Source organism: Delphinus delphis, chromosome 1 (assembly GCF_949987515.2).
Source record: "Delphinus delphis chromosome 1, mDelDel1.2, whole genome shotgun sequence".
In the NCBI taxonomy this organism is placed as follows: domain Eukaryota; kingdom Metazoa; phylum Chordata; class Mammalia; order Artiodactyla; family Delphinidae; genus Delphinus; species Delphinus delphis.
The window spans coordinates 183,530,707-183,547,067 of NC_082683.1; the positions used below are offsets into that span (position 1 = coordinate 183,530,707).

The 16,361-nt window shown below is 43.6% G+C and overlaps 1 protein-coding gene across 11 annotated transcripts in view; it reads left to right on the plus strand.

Annotated features, from left to right (window-relative positions):
• The first annotated feature begins 391 nt into the window (after window positions 1-391).
• The window catches only part of PPP1R12B (protein phosphatase 1 regulatory subunit 12B), a 193,131-nt gene continuing 177,161 nt past the window's right edge, over window positions 392-16,361 (plus strand). For all 11 annotated transcript variants that reach the window (XM_059999013.1, XM_059999022.1, XM_059999008.1 and 8 more), the window contains exon 1: window positions 392-788. In XM_059999013.1, the coding sequence (XP_059854996.1) occupies window positions 498-788 (291 nt within the window). In that variant the 5' untranslated portion in view covers window positions 392-497. The remainder of the gene's footprint in view (window positions 789-16,361) is intronic.

Here is a 16,361-nt window from a genome sequence, read left to right on the forward strand (position 1 = left end):
TTCCGTCCAGTTTTCCCCAATAGAAAGTAGGGATAATTACCGACCCCTTTTCCACTTCAAAAGACTGACGTGATAGTTAGGGAGCCGAGATTAGCTGTAAGTCAGAACAAGAATAAACTACGACTCCCAACAAGCCCGCGGAGGTGCCTCGGGCGGGGGACAGCTCCCGCTTCGGGGCAGAGGTGACCCCGCGCGTCCGCGGCCAAGCAGGGAGCCCCCCGCCCCCCCCGGGCCGCGCCTGTTTCCCGATGCATCCAGGGACTTGTAGTTCCCTTTGGGCGCGGGTGCGCCCGGGGGAAGGGGGGCGCGCGGATCTCCTACTACAAAGTCCCGTGATGCAACCGGGGCTTCGCCGCGCCTGCGTGCTGAGGCCGCGAAGGAGTGCGGGCGGCGCGGGCAGCGGAGCAGTAAAGATGGCCGCGCGCGGGTCTCCGCCCTCCGCTCCCGGCTGAGACGCTTGGCGGCGGCTGCGGCGGCGGCCCGCAGCAGCGGCGGCGATGGCGGAGATGGAGCACCTGGGCGGGAAGCGGGCCGAGTCGGCGCGGGCACGGCGGGCCGAGCAGCTGCGGCGCTGGCGGGGCTCGCTGACGGAGCAGGAGCCCGCCGACCGGCCGGGCGCGGAGCTGCCGCCGCAGGCTCAGCGCGGGGGCCCGCGGGTCCGCTTCGAGGACGGCGCCGTGTTCCTGGCCGCCTGCTCTAGCGGGGACACCGACGAGGTGAGGCGGCTCCTGGCCCGGGGCGCCGACGTGGACACGGCCAACGTGGACGGCCTGACCGCCCTGCACCAGGTGAGCGCACGGGGCCGGTGGCCGAGCCGCCTTCCGCCCCCCCCCCCCCCCCCCCCGTGGCAGGGGTCCCCGCCGCCCGGCAGTGTCCGCATCCCGCCGCCCCCAGTCGGCGCGGTGTCCCCCGGTGCGCGCCCGCGCCGCCTGCCCGGTTCCCTCTCGGAAGCCGGCTTTCCGTTCTCCCGGGAGCGAGTCCGGGGTCGGGCCGGGGCTGGCGGGTCTGGGTCCGCGCCGCGTCCTCTGGTTTGCGATGGTTCGAAGGCAGCTTCCGTGTCCCGCGGGCCCAACTCGCGAGCCCCCGACCTCACGCTCTCCCCGCCAGCGTTACCCGCGCCGGCGGAGAACCAACCTGCGGAATCACCTGGTTTGCTTGATGCTCGTGGAATAGTCTTTCTTTCTTTCTTTTCCCCTAAAGCCCCCTGTGGAAATGACACGCCCCGGATCGGGCTGTAATCTGTGGACTGTGGGTAACTTGACAGTTAGTTCTGTGCTTGGTACGAACACCTTCACTTTCCCCCTCTTATGCAACCATGTTCTGTGTGGCTGTCATGACTAACTCCACCCTCCCTCTCCACGTGGAACTCCATCAGTTATTTCGGTGAGCCGAGAGCTGGACACCCACTCTTAATCTCTTGTTTTCCTTCTGCTGTCTGTGCAAAGTGGATGTGTTGGCATGAGAATCCGCTTATAAATAATAAAGTTCGCGTCATACCACTTCCCTGAACACATTAGCCAGTACCTTAAAATTCGTCCTCACCATGTTTGCAGTCCTTTTTTTTTTTTCAGATAAAAGAACCTTCTTTTCACCCTGTTATATGCATTTCTTCATGCTCTTAACAGTGCCCCACCTAAGGTAGCAACCAACATTTGTGTAGTCCTCTGCTTTTAAAAAATTATTTTATATGTCTTACTGCATGTAATCTCAGCAGTGATCCTTTGAAGTAGGTGTGGCAGGTAGTGTTGTTATAATAACCGTTTTACAGTTGAGGAATCTGAAGCTTAGAAAATGGTTGCTTGTGCGAGATTACAGGGGCGAGAAGTTGCACTTAGGCATGGATTTTTCAGATTTAAGCTCCAGAGCTGTATATCTCACCTAATAAGGAGCTGAATATAAATAAGATGGACGCAAAAGAGTGTAACCGAAAGTGGGGTCCGGCTGCTCGCAAGCCAATAAAGAGGCAAGTTTGGTGGAAAGGAAAGTTTGGTTTACTTTGGATGCCAGCAAGTGGAGGGGGGGTGGGGCAGAGGGTGGACGCCTGCCTAAAGGCCGACTCCCCCCACCGACAATCAGTGGCCAAGAGCTTTTACGGGGGAGTTTCAGGGATGTATAGGCAGAGGGAGGGGGCTACATGCAGAAACAGCACAGTCAGCTCTGACGGTCATCTTGAAATTGGTCATCGGTGGTCTGATCAGCGTCATCTTGATTGTTTTTAAGTACAGTTAGGCTTCAGTTCCAGGGTCGGTTTGTTCCCATTTCTTGAGGTTCTCAGAACTGTGGCAGCTTAGGTCATGACTACAGCCTGGTCATCATGTAGTTAACTTCTTCCAGCTGGCGGGGGTTTCAGTATCTACAAAGTAAACAGCTCACAGGATATGGCTCAGAATATTATCTGTAGCCCTTGAGGAGGGACTGAAGGTCCTTGACCATGCTTAAGGACTAAACTATTATTATTAGGTCTCCTTTGACTGTTTTCCTTTGTTTCTGCATTTTCTCACTTCTCTGATTAAACTTATTCTTTGACTAAAGTTATTCCACAGACAAAAGGCAGGCTGAGGACATGGGGGGCATAGACCATAGGGTCCTTCTCTGTTTCAAGAGAGCCACGTGCATTATTTTAAATTTCTGAGCCCTTTGAGAGGATGAATTTTTAGTTTTCAGATGTATTTGGGATGATGAGATTGAGGTCTAGATTCTGAAAGAAAACACTTGAAGGGGTCCTAGAGGCTAGAGGAGTAGAAACCTGTTTCTAGTCTCCACGTGTTCTTTATTGAAGCACAGTTTTCTGAGTATAACTCAGTAGCCCTGTTTCTTTTAAGGTGACTCTGCCAGCTGAGCCTGGCCCTTACCACACACATTTTAACAATGCTCTGAGAAAAAACAAAAAAACAAAAAACAATGCTCTGAGAAAAGCACCTACTTTGAGGTTACTCCTGGTAGGTCTCCTTCCCACACCAGGAAAGCAGTTTTCTGACCCCTTTTCCTGAGACTGGTCCCCTTAGTGTCTTTCTTTCTCTCTTAATTACCACCCCAGATTGTGAAGTGCAACTTCTCTCAGTTAATATTCTTTCACATTCCGCAATCTCCTGAAATAGGAGAGGAAGAGATGACAGCTGTGGAATTTTCTTTGAAACACCTGCCGGTGCACTATGGCATTCCTCCCTATTTACAGGGCTGGTGGTGAGTTGAGTTGACCAGGTATACTCAATACTAGGAAATTCAGCTAAAGATTAAGCTGCTTGAAGATGTGAGATCAAGCAAACCTTATGTTGAGAGACCGTCCCTTTGCTTGAATCAAGACAGGGGCTTATATTGGCTCAGGAATCCTTTTACAAGTCAGTTTCTGCAGAGTTACAGTATGTTTCTCCCATGTCTGAAGAACTCTGAAGATACATACAAGATTATTTTCAAAATGTGAGGCTGGAGCCGCCAGAGGCTGAACAGCCATCGAGTGAATGACTGCTTGTCCCGTGAAGCGGAGAGTGGTACACTTCCATGAATTACTTAGTTAAAATACCCCCCTGCTGTACAAGTGTGATGTGAGCTCTCAGGATGACTGCTTCCAATCTCTCTTGTTTTGGCTGCAGCCTCCTGACCAGCTGTGGACTATTACCTGGGCACATTGGAAGAAACTCCCAGAAGATGTTGGGGGGATGAGTTTTCTTCGCCCACAAGGTTACAATAGATGTTTTGCACTTCAGGTTGTGGCGCCTTGATGCTCCTTTTGACTTAGAGACCTTTCTTTCTTGGCAGCCTTTCCTTCTGCCACGAGGTGCTTGAGTCAAAGATAAGCTCCAGGGGGCCTATTAATAATGCTTGAAATAGACTGGGATAAGAAATGTCTCAAAGATTAGGCCTACTCTGATGAAAGCCTTGGAAACTGATGCAGTCTAACCAAACTTGGGCAAATAAATTAAGATTTGGTGTGTATGTAGAGCCGTCAATGAAAAGGGCGTTAATCTGATTATGTAACCCTTGGAAGCACATGTTTGCTCACAGAGGAATTCCCGTTTTATTTATGTGTGTATATTACAGGGCATGAAATGTGGGCTAATAATTCTGTGTGGGCTGGTGCTTTTAAAATTTTCCTTTTATTTGTTTATTTATTTTGTAAGGTCGATTATTAGCACCTATCTTGTTTCCTTAGCATTATGATCTTGGGTACTGTAGGTCCAGGTACAGGCTCTTAGAACTGTATCTACCAAATTATCAGGGTACTGAGAGGCAAGTGCTTGCCTTTGGAAAGGAGGTTTTCTGGGACTTGTTAAAATGATGCCCGCTCTTCCTTCAGAGTGTATTACATTGGCACGTATGTTTATGCGGGTGTGGGGAGGGCACCTATGTCAGTACACGTGTATCTTAACACTAGGTCAGGCTGATCAGTCTTCATTTGGAGGGATACCTAGGAGACTAGAATGATACTGTGCTTGACTCAGAATTCAGGTTGGTTTTGTAACAGTCTTAGAGTCAACGTTTGGACCCTCAGGGTCACCCCAGACTGGAATTCAACTCCTAGCAGCCTCTGTCATTCTAGAGCTGCCTCAATCTGACCCTGTATCGTCAGGGAAATGAAAATTATCTATTTCCCTGGAAGAGAGGTGGAGGTAGGGATAGATGAGGGAAGGAAGAAAGACAGAGCAGTTTATATTCAGAGTGAGACAGAAGAACACTAAGATGATTACATGTTCAATTCAATTCCAAATAGTATGTATGTGTGCCGACTTATAAGATAAAACTTGTATGCTTTTTTTAATTGGGGTGTAATTGACATTTAACATTATATTAGTTTCAGGTGCACAGCATTTGCTTCAATATTTGTGTGCACTGTGGAATGATCACGGTAATAAATCTAGTCACCATGCAAAGTTAGTTTTTTTTCCCTTGTGATGAGAAATTTTAAGATACACTTTCTTGGCGACTTTCAAATATGCACTACAATGTTATTGAGTGTAATCACCTTGCAGTACATTACATCCCTGTGATTTATTTATTTATTTAACTTTTTATTTTGTTTTGGAGAATAGTTGATTAACAATGTTGTGATAGTTTCAGGTGTACAGCAGAGTGATTCAGTTATACATATACATGTATCCACTCCTTTTTCAAATTCTTTTCCCATTTAACTTGTCACATAATATTGAGCAGAGTTCCCTGTGCTATTCAGTAAGTCCCTGTGGGTTATCCACTTTAAGTATAGCAGTGAGTACATGTCAGTCCCAAGCTCCCTAACTATCCCTTCCCCCACCCTTCCTCCCTGGTGACCATAAGTTCATTCTCTAAGTCTGTGAGTCTGTTTCCGATGACTTGTTTATTTTATAACTAGAATAAAACTAGTATTCTTAATCTTTTCTCTTTTATTCCAAGTTCATTATTTACTTGTCTTATAGTTCCATGTGTGAAGGGACTTATCCTGTATATTGGTGAATTTTGCTTAGTGTTAGGGGCACAAGGTAATCTGGGATTAAGAAAACCTGTTGGCGTCTTTCTTATTGTGGATCTAGAACAGTCATCCTGAGTCATTTTGGTAGTTTACCTCTTCACATTGGTTAATAGGAGGCCTTCAGAACATGTTGGCCACCTGGCCACTTGCCTTATGAGTATTTGTCTCAAGTTGCCGTGCCATAATGGAACTCAAAGCCAGATTTGGAAATTAGGTTTATTTTGATGGTGGTTTTTTTTGGGGGGGGGTTGGGGGAGTACAGATGCAAGTGACTTGTATTTGTTCCCTAGCCAAATTTTTGTTCCCCATTCTTAAAGTCCTGTAGAGTAGCTATATACTATCGTTTGGGCTTTGGAATCTTCTCATTGAGTATTTTCCAATAGCCAAGCTGTAGTTTGTGTGTAGATGGTGCACAGTTCTGCTAAAGGTAGAGGGCTGGACAGGTCTTATTGGTAAATTAAAATTGAGTCCCTGCTTATTTTTATATTTTTAAATTAAAGTGTACTTTATATACAGTAAAATTCACCTTTTACAAATGTAGAGTTCTGACAAGTGCACACAGCTGTGTACCCACCACAGTCATGATACGGAGCACGTTCGTTGCGCCCAGGGTTGCTCTGTGCTCGCGGCCGGCTCCTCCTCCCGCCCCCAGCCCTTGGCAGCCCTTCCTCAGTTTCCTGTTCCTGTAGCCACGATGCCATGTAGACGGATCGTACAGTATGGAGCCTTTTGAATCTGGCTGCTTTCGTTTGCTGTCATGTGTTGAGGTTCACCATGTTGTTGTGTCTGTAGCGCATTGGTCTTTATTGCCGAGAGATGTTCCGAAACGTATGGATGGACCACAGTTTGTTTATCCGCTCACCAGTTGAAGGACGTTGAGGTTATTTACAGTTTCTGGTAATAATGAATAAAGCCACCATAAACATTTGCATACACATTTTTGTGTGAACATAATTTTTCATTTCTCTTGGTTATATTCCTAGGAGTGGGGCAACTGCATCACGTGGTAATGAACGTTTAACTTTAAAGGAAGCTGCCAAGCTGTTTCCCAAAGTGGCCCCACCATTTTGCTTCCAAACAGCAGTGTCTGAGTTCTGGTTGCTTCCCGTCCTTACCAGTACTTTGTGTTATTTTTTTTAAGCCATATTAATAGTCATGTAGTGGTGAGTCATTTCCAATGACAGTTATAATACTAGTAGTAGTCGTAGTGGCAGCAGCAGTAGGTGGTAAAAGTACTGATCATAGCTCCCACTATTTATGATGCTATTTACTCTGAGCCAGGGACTGTTCTGTGTTCTTCTGATATGTTAACTTGTGAGTAATACTCAGAAGAACTCACGAGATATGTACTTTATCATTGTCTGGATTTTACAGAGATGGGGAAACTGAGACACTGTCCAGGGTCACACAGGTAATGAATTGCAGAGCTGGAATTTATTTAAGCTCAGATCCCCAGTGGACACCTGGAACCGCGTGCAGTGTTGGACCCTGTATGTACGTACCCCGGGTGGGTTGGAGTGCTGCCCCCGCGAGAGAAAGCCTGTGTGTGTCTTTACAGCCGGTCCTGCATTGCCAGGGCTCCACATCTGTGGATCCAACCACCTGGGTATCGTCCAGTGCTGTAGTACATGTTTATTGAAAACATCTGCCTATAAGTGGACCTGCACAGTTCAAACCCCTGCTGTTCAAGGGTCCATGGTACTGTTATTTCCTTACTGACGGGTGGGCAGTGTATGCAGACTGGGTGTTCTGGACAGGGTGGGGCGGAGCGGGTGGACGGGAGAGTTCATCAGCTATTCTGAACGGCAGTCAATTTAAAACTTAGGGATTGCTTATTTCTGGAATTTTCCATTTGGTATTTTCTGACGACAGGTGACTGAGGAAAGTGAAACCAGGGCTAAGGAGGGGGAACTACTGTATATGTTTGCTGATAGGCACAGTTTCTGCCGTCAAGGAACTCAGTCTGGTTTGGAGATAGATAAATAAAAAAACAATTCCTTTTAGAGGGGTACATTCTATGATTCACTCCTAAGTGGAGGGACAGAGGAAGGCAGTTCAGGGTGAGAGGCAGGAATGGGTGTGGTGTGTAGGCAGAGGGCGCAGGGGAGTCCCGATGGACGTGTCGGGAGGGGTGGGGATGGGGGGGATGCAATCCTTAGTAGAGAACGGTGGGTTTGAGCAGGAGAGGTAACCCAACCATAGCAGTGTTTTAGGAATAGGAAGCTGTAATTGGATTTCAGAATGGATGGAGGGACAGAGATGAAGGAACCAGCTGAGAGAATAGAGAAGAGAATAGAGAAGAGAATAGAGAAGAGAAGAGAAGAGAATAGAGAAGAGAAAAGTAATACAGTTCTAGCCTGAGTCTGAGAGACTTGTGTTATTCAGACAGGAATAGGATTCAGTCCCGCATTGGACTGAGCTGCTCTGAAGACATCCACATAGAAATATCCTGTCGACATCTGTGTGATTCAAGGCCCGTCATCACCTCCCATCTAGGCTCCGGTTCTCTCACATTTAAAATGAGAGACTTGGATATTAGCATAAAGGTGAGAGTTGAAGGGATGAGTGTGAAGAGGATGGGGTAAAATATGAAAGAGGAGAGCAAAAAGCACAATGCGGTGGCAGCAGAGGAGGCAGAAGTTCCGGTTAGAGCTGTAGGGTAGGTGGTAGGTGGAGTGATGCCCGTCAGGACCTAATCCTCAGGACCTGTGGCTCTTACCTTACTGGTAACAGGGCCTTTGCAAATGTAACTAAATTTAGGATCTCGCGCTGGGAAGATTTGCCTGGATTATCCAGATGAGCCCAATGTCATCTGAAGGGTCTTTGTGAAAGGAGGCAGAACGGTCAGTAGTAGGAGATGTGATGGCAGAAATGAGGCTGGAGCCGTTGAGGAAAGGGCCAAGAGACAAGGCGGGCGGGCAGCCTCGCGCAGCTGAAAAGGGCGCGGGGACAGAGTCCTCCCTCAGAGCCTCCAGAAGGAGCTGGCCCCTCTGGTGAGACTGACTTTAGACTTCTGACCTCCAGATCTGTGAGACGGTGAATACATGTACTTTTAAGGCACTGAGTTTATGATCATTTGTTGCAGCAGCAAGAGGAAACTAATGCAAAGGAGAACCGAGAAAGCACAGTGATACTGAGGAGTTTTAGGAATGAATGGTCAATAATGTAAAAGGAAATGGAGGAAGAGGCCTGAAAAAAACTTAGATTTGGTCATTTATAATTTTTGAAAGAGCAGTTTCAGTGGGAAGGTGTTTTGAGGACTATTCATGGAGATTATATGACATTTTTACTATTAGGGATAACTTGTTAGTCTTTCTGTTGACTTTTGGAAGGGGAAAAAAAAAAGATCTACCATCAGTGTGATTACAGCTGTAAATTAGGGCCCAAAGTATATGAGAAGACTCCTAAAAGGCTGGTTTCCGGTTAGTTCAAGAGGTTTCATAATTTATGAGTTACGAATATTTTAGGATATTAAACCTGGCACTAGAGGCAGGAAGGTTGCATTCCTGTTACTGAAGGGCTGACTAGCTAGTTTAGGTTATTTTATTTCCCAGTTCTGCTTTGGCCCATTTCCCACTCATTAGCACTGTCACTGGAAGGCAGCCTTAGTGGAGCCGTGACAGGGAGGTTAGTGCCAGCAAACTGTTTCACCTGCTGTTTATTCTTTCACATTCATTTACTGAATGAATAGATGTGCCGGACTCTGTGCTTCTTGTTACATAGCAATTGATACATCTTAGAATCTAAATAGAATTTGGGGAATGCTCTCCAGAATACCTTGTTACTGTTATCATTTATAATAGGAAATTGGCAATGTAGTGATTTCCTTTCTTCCTTCCTTTCTCTTTCTTTCTTTCTTTCTTTCTCTCTCTTTCTTTCTTTCATTTTTGGCTGCATTGGGTCTTCGTTGCTGCACACGGGCTTTCTCTAGTTGGGGTGAGCGAGGGGTACTCTTCCTTGCGGTGTGCGGGCTTCTCATTGCCGTGGCTTCTCTTGTTGCAGAGCATGGGCTCTAGGCGCGGGCTTCAGTAGTTGTGGCACATGGGCTCAGTAGTTGTGGCACACGGGGCTTAGTTGCTCGGCTGCATGTGGGATCTTCCTGGACCAGGGCTCGAACCTTGTGTCCCCTGCATTGGCAGGTGGATTCCCAACCACTGCACCACCAGGGAAGTTCCATGTAGTGATTTTCTATTTTAGCATTCTGGCTTTTGGAGGTTGGAGGGGAGTATTACATTCATCAGCATTTGCAACTGTTTTCATCTGTACTTGAGGATGAAAATGATCCTGTTTTCCTAAAGATGGTGGAAGAGGGAAGTTTGAGATCTTTAATTAATCTTTAGTGGTTCAATAAATCCAGATAAACGATCTCGACCCAGAGTTTTGTATAAGGCAAAGAATTGAAAACACATTTGGGTTACTAAACAAAGCTCGCTCAAATTGTTGACTCTTTCTGGCTTTGAATTTATTTCTTTTTCTGCTTTTGAAGTATAATTTAAAAATGTTTCTTAGATTTTAGATTGTAACCAGTTTGAGTAAATTTGGGGGGCTTGAAGTTTTATCAGGAACGCAGAGTGTGTATTTGTTTCGTAAGTCAAGTTAATTGGAAAACTGAAGCCTTAGTTTTCAATATTGAAAATTGATCTGTATGTAGTTTCTGATGCAGTGTTGTACTACATTGTACTTATGGAATGGGTTTATGTAAGAATTTAGAAAAGATTTAGTTCTTAGTATACTTAAACATCATAATACTGTGGCAATCTGTTGGAATCATGTTCTAATGCAATTTTCGGAAAATATTTTACAGTGCCACGCTCTGAATATCCGTGATATATCTGGAAAAACCTGGCTTTTACATATGAATTTTTGGTCTAGTGACCTACTTTCTTTTCGTTTTTAAACTTTTAAATTATGGAATATTTCAAAATACAAAAATAGAATAGTATAATGAATTCTCAAAAGTTGTCAACTCATTCCCAGTCTTGTTTCATTTTTAGATCCTTCGCTCCCCATCCCCAATATACTGGATTATTTTACAGCCAATCCTAATTATCACATAATTTTATTTGTAAATATGTGTTTGTAAGAGATAGGAATTTAAATAAAAACAATTACAATTTCATTAACACACCTGGTATTCAGTAGTGTTTAAATTTCCCTGGTGGTTCATGAATTTTTTTTTTTTTTTTTTTTTACTGTTGGTTTATTCAAATAAGGTCTGCATTGGTTCATAGGTACCTTAAGACTCTCTTAATCTATAGTTTCCTCCTCGTTTTTTTTCCTCTGCATTTTATTTGTTGAAAAACTGAATTATTTGTACTGTAGAGTTTCCCACAATCTTGATTCTGCTGACTGCATGCTTATAATGTTAACATGTTCCTTTGTCTCCTGTATTTTCTATAAACTGATGATAAGATCCAGAGATTTGATCTGATTCAGATTTGAATTTTTTGGCAAGAGTACATCATAGGTGGTGGTATATACTTCTGTCAGGAGGTACCTAATATCAAGTTATCTCTTTGTGGTTTAGTGGCCATTGGTGGCCTAAACAGAATTTTGAAATTTCAAGCCAGCCTTGACTAGACCTGAATTCTATTAATCAATACATTCTTCTAATCATCATCACATCTCCCTGTGTTGACCTTCTACTCGGGATACCAAATATCGGTTCAAAGCGTGTAAATTGTGAACCTTGTGAATAAAGTGGCTCATACAGGTCAGTGTAGTGTATTGACTGTTGCACGGCTTGACGTGGGGCTCGGCAAATATAGATCAGTGCCTTCGTGTGTAAAGCTTTGTCAGTGACGATGACCGTGGGGTAAACTTTATCGCCTTTTCAAATCTGTTTCATTAACTCTTAGCTGAAGTTCCCCCTATTTTGATATACTGTTCAAAGTTCTGGTTCAGTACTGTGGTTTCTTGCCCCCCAATGTCACCACCAGCCCTTGAGCTTTATCATAAAAGAAAACTTCGAAGGAAAGGATCCAAAGAAAACTAAAAAGTAGAGTAAATTGGCTGTACGGGGAGAAGAGAGACTTCCTTCCCAGGGCCCTGCCTTATAAGGGGGGAGGCGGGAAGAGAGGAGTGTCCATTCTGGGTGTATCAGTCAGCTGTGGGCAGATGATGCGCTCATCTTTGAAAATGGAAGTGACATTTGGAACATTCAAATGGAGACTGGGTTGGTCGGCAAGGAGAGGTCTGCCCTTCTAGTTGAATGGGAATTTCACAGCAGGGTGTATTGTTTTACAGACTGTGTTTTATTTATATGGGGCATTTCATGGGAAGCAGGTTTACTCTCTTTCTGCTTCTCTGCAGCATTTTTCCAGGTGTCTTTTTTTAGTTAGTTATTTTTATTCTTTCATTCATTCATTTTAAAAGTCGGCTGGCCTAGCTATGAGATGTGGCTCTAAAGTGCCAAACACATTATGTTTGGGTCCTTTGGATGCAGCTTCACAGTTTTGTGATCATGCCTCTCGTATTGAGGCATGTTTAGATTGTCCCCTCTTGACGGTAAATAGCATGGAAAATGAGGTCAGAAGAATGACTCATCTCACTGTAAATCACCAGGGGTGATGGAAATGGTTCTGAAGGGTCACCAAGCTGCTGTTCATCTGCTGAGAGCCTTCTTCCCTGCTGGAGAGCTCCCGCAGCACAGGGGCCAGGTGAAAAGGCCCATCCATTCGCGTCTCCCGACTGCCGCGCTGGGCACAGGACTGGCGTCAGGAGAGTCTTCCTGCTGGGACTCTCAGTGCTCAGTGGGTATTTGTGGCAGGCATGGACTCATGGTCATGGTTGGCACCAGTTGTCAGGTGCAAGGAGACGCTGTGTGCCTTGCTTAAGCTCTTTCTTTGCTAACGCCCGTCCCCGACAGGATCACCAAGGCTCAAGGGTTTTGAATGGGAAATAACTTTGAAGCATAAGTCAGTATCTACATTATTGTTACGAAGGCTATTACTGTATCTTCTTTTTCTTTTTTTTTTAAAATATCAAAAGAAGAGAAATTTCCCGTTCTGTCTCCATAACGCACTTCTGTGGTTTGGATCTTTAAAAATTTAAATGATCCTTTATTAAGTTTTTTTGGGGTTTTTTTTGGCCAAGTATTTATTGAGTACTTCTTAGATGCCAGATCCTATAGTAGATGCTGGGATACAAAGATGGCATAGTCCCTGCCCTCAGGGATTGGGAAACTCACAGGTTTAAACACACAGTCTAGTCCATATTGCTCCTGTTAAGCGTTGACTCCATTTCCTATTACCCTGTTCATAGGAAAAGTGCAGAGAGAGTGTTGATCATTATCTACAATTTGCCTTTGTATATTTTTAGATAATCAGCCTTCTCTGATCCAGTCTTCTTTATTCTGATCTAATACCCATCCCTTTATTTAAGATCAGTTTCCGAATCATTAATCATTTTGCTGTCTCTTCTGTGGATTTCCTAGCTCTGCAGCTCCCTTTGGCCTCACTGGCTCAGGGGTAAGAGTCAGTAATGGCTTCAGCTCTGGGGGCTACCACTAGGGGAAAAGACTTGTTAGAGGGGCACTTTAATGCAGAGTTGCAGGACTGGCCATATATATTGTTTTGTTATAGGATTATCAAGTTTCAGGACACCATAGCAGAAAGAACCTTAGAGGACAACATCTTATCCACCTTTGTCATTTTTACAAATGAGCAATCTGAGGCCTGGAAAGCAACTGAAAGAGTACCGTAAGCATGGAACAGAAATAAAATATGATGAAATGTTTTATTTATAAAACAAGTCAGATTTCTGCCTGATATTCTTCTCTGTCTCTGAAAATGTGGTTGTTTGCAAGATAACTTCAAGAAAAAGCAGAATGTTCTCTAACTCCTTTTGAACTTTTGAAGAAGGATGATACCATATGGTTGTATTTCTCTTTAAAAAACTTCAATATAATAGAAACATCATGGGATAATTATTCACATTCCAAGAAAATGAATCTAAGAGTTCTTTTAAGTATTGGTTTCCCATTTGACTTATTCATCTGTATATTTACTGCTAAGCAACATAACATTAAAATGAAATTATATAAAAGAAAAAACAATTCATTAGTACACCATTAGTACACAAAATGATTAAGATTATGAGCCTTGGAATCGGGTGTACCTGGGTTGTAATCCTGGTTTTGCTACTTACCTAAGCTTTGTGTTAAGCTATCTGAACTCAGTGCCTGATTCTTAGGAGGCACTTGGTGAAGTTCCGTCAGTCCTAAGACGAAGACCACGGTATTTAACGAGGCCTTACTGTGACCCACCGGGCACTGTGTGAGCTCATCCCCTGTTATCCCTCGGAACTTGTCTCCCCCTTGTTCTGTCACACTGGCTGCCACTGCAGCCACCCTGGCCTCCCTGTTTCTCGGGAACCCCAGTTGCTGCTCTCCCGAAAAGGCCTTGCATCTCTTGTTCCTTCTGCCTGGAATCCTCTTACGTCAGATATCCCCATGGCTGGCTTTTTTTTTTTCTTTAGACTTCCTCAGAGTCTTTATTCAAATGTCACCTTTGTAGTGAAGCATTTCCTGGCCATCCTATCTAAAAATGATAGATGAACTGTCCTCACTTTCTCATTTTTAAAAATTGAGGTATATTTTACTTGTAGTAAAAATGCATAGATATTACGTCTGTAATTGATGGGTTTTGAGAGTGTATACAACCACGTGCCCATCACCCAGATCAAGAAACAGGACATTTTCATCATCCTTGGAAGTTCCTCTCGAACCTCCTTTCCCCAGGGAATCATAGTTAGGATTTCTATCATTCTGCATTAGTCTTGACTGTTCTTAAAATGGATTATATTGTGTGTACTGTTTTATGTTTGGTTTCTTCAACTGAACATGTGTTTGAGGTTTATCCATTCCTTTGTATGGCTGAGTAGTATTCCATTGTGTGACTATTCCACAATTTGCTTATCCTCCTGTTGATTGACATTTGGGTTATTTCCTCTTTTGTTGGTGTCCATTATGAATAAAGCTGTTATGAATGTTGTTCTGTAAGTCTTTTCATAGACATATGTTTTCATTTCTCTTGGGCAAATACATAGGAATGAAATTGCTGGGTCCTAGAGTTGTAAAATTCTAACTTTATTAACAGCGTGCAGTTTTCCAGTGTGGTTGTAGCATTTTACACTATCCTAGCCATGAATGAGAGTTCTGTTTGCTCTGCATCCTTGTTAATTTTTGATAATGTCAGTCTTTTTTTGTTGTTGTTTAGTCATTGAATATTAGTCATTCTAGTATTTGTGTATGGTTATCTCATTGTGGTTTTAATTTGCATTTAGTGACTAATAATGTTGAATACCTTCTCAGTATTTTTTGGTCATTTGGGGAGAGAGAGAGAGAGAGAAGTGTCTCGTTCAAATCTTTGGCACTTAAAAACATTTTTTGTCTTTTTATTGATTTGTAGACATTCTTTATATTTTCTGGATATAAGTCCTTGTTTTGATATGCATTATAAATATTTTTCTCCCTGTGGCTTGTTTTGTCATGTTCTTATCTTTTTCTTTAAATAAACCTTTTATTTTAGAGTGATTTTAGAGTTACAAAAAGTTGCAAAGCTAGTTCAGAGAGAGCTTGTATACCCGTCACCCAGCTGCCCCTAGTGTTAACATCTTACATAATGATGGCATGTTTGCCCAGACAGTATTGTGTTGTTTTATTGATGTTCTGAATGGCGTTTTCCTCATATTATCTAACCAGTTTAAGCTGCTTTTTTAAAAATTTATTTATTTATTTTTGGCCGCATTGGGTCTTCACTGCTGTGTGTGGGCCTTCTCTAGTCGTGGGGAGCAGGGGCCACTCTTAGTTGCAGTGTGCAGGCTTCTCATTGCAGTGTCTTGTCTTGTTGTGGAGCACAGGCTCTAGGCACGTGGGCTTCAGTAGTTGTGGCACATGGGCTCAGTACTTGTGGCTCGTGGGCTCTAGAGCGCAGGCTCAGTAGTTGTGACACACGGGCCTAGTTGCTCCGCGGCATGTGGGATCTTCCCAGACCGGGGCATTGAACCTGCGTCCCCTGCATTGGCAGGCGGACTCTCAACCACTGCGCCACTAGGGAAGTCCCTGGCAGGCGGATTCATTTGTTTTTTTCTTTTGTTGTTTGTGCTTTTAATATCATATCTAAGAAGTGATTGACTAATCCAAGGTCACAAATATTCACATCTATATTTTCTTCTAAGAGTTTTATAGTTTTAGTTACTACATTTTCGTCTTTGATCCATTCTGAGTTAGTTTTTCATATGGTGTGAGGTAGAGCTCCAACTTCATTCTTTTGCATGCAAATGTCCAGGTGCCTCAGCACCATTTGTTGCAAAAACTCTAAAGTTTAAACCTTTCCTTTTCTGGTCTGCATTTTTTGACCAGAACCTCAAAGAGTGTTGAATAATAATAGTGATGGAAGGCATCTTCCATCTGTTGTCTTTCTTTATTTAGGATGTCTGTCATATGTCTCCATTAAATATGATGTTTACTTTGTTTTTAATAGCTTCTTTTGGTTAAGCAATTTATTTCTAGTTAAGGTTTTTAAAAACCTTTTTTATTGCAAAATTTAATACACATACAGAAAAGTATATGTAAAACAAAAATATATAGTCAATGGATTTTTATAAAGCAAAGGCCTGAGTTACCATCACCTTGGTCAAGAAATGAAAGATTATTTGCTAACTGTTCTAAGATCAGGAATGAATATTAATTTTTTGATATCTTTGATGTTAGAGCCATTAGTTAATAACCCTGGGAAGTTTAAAAGGTATTTGAGTCATGTCACACATAGTATGCTTTAAAAGTGCCTCTGGGCTTCCCTGGTGGCGCAGTGGTTAAGAATCTGCCTGCTAATGCAGGGGACACAGGTTCGAGCCCTGGTCCGGGAAGATCCCACGTGCCACGGAGCAACTAAGTCCGTGTGCCACAACTACTGAG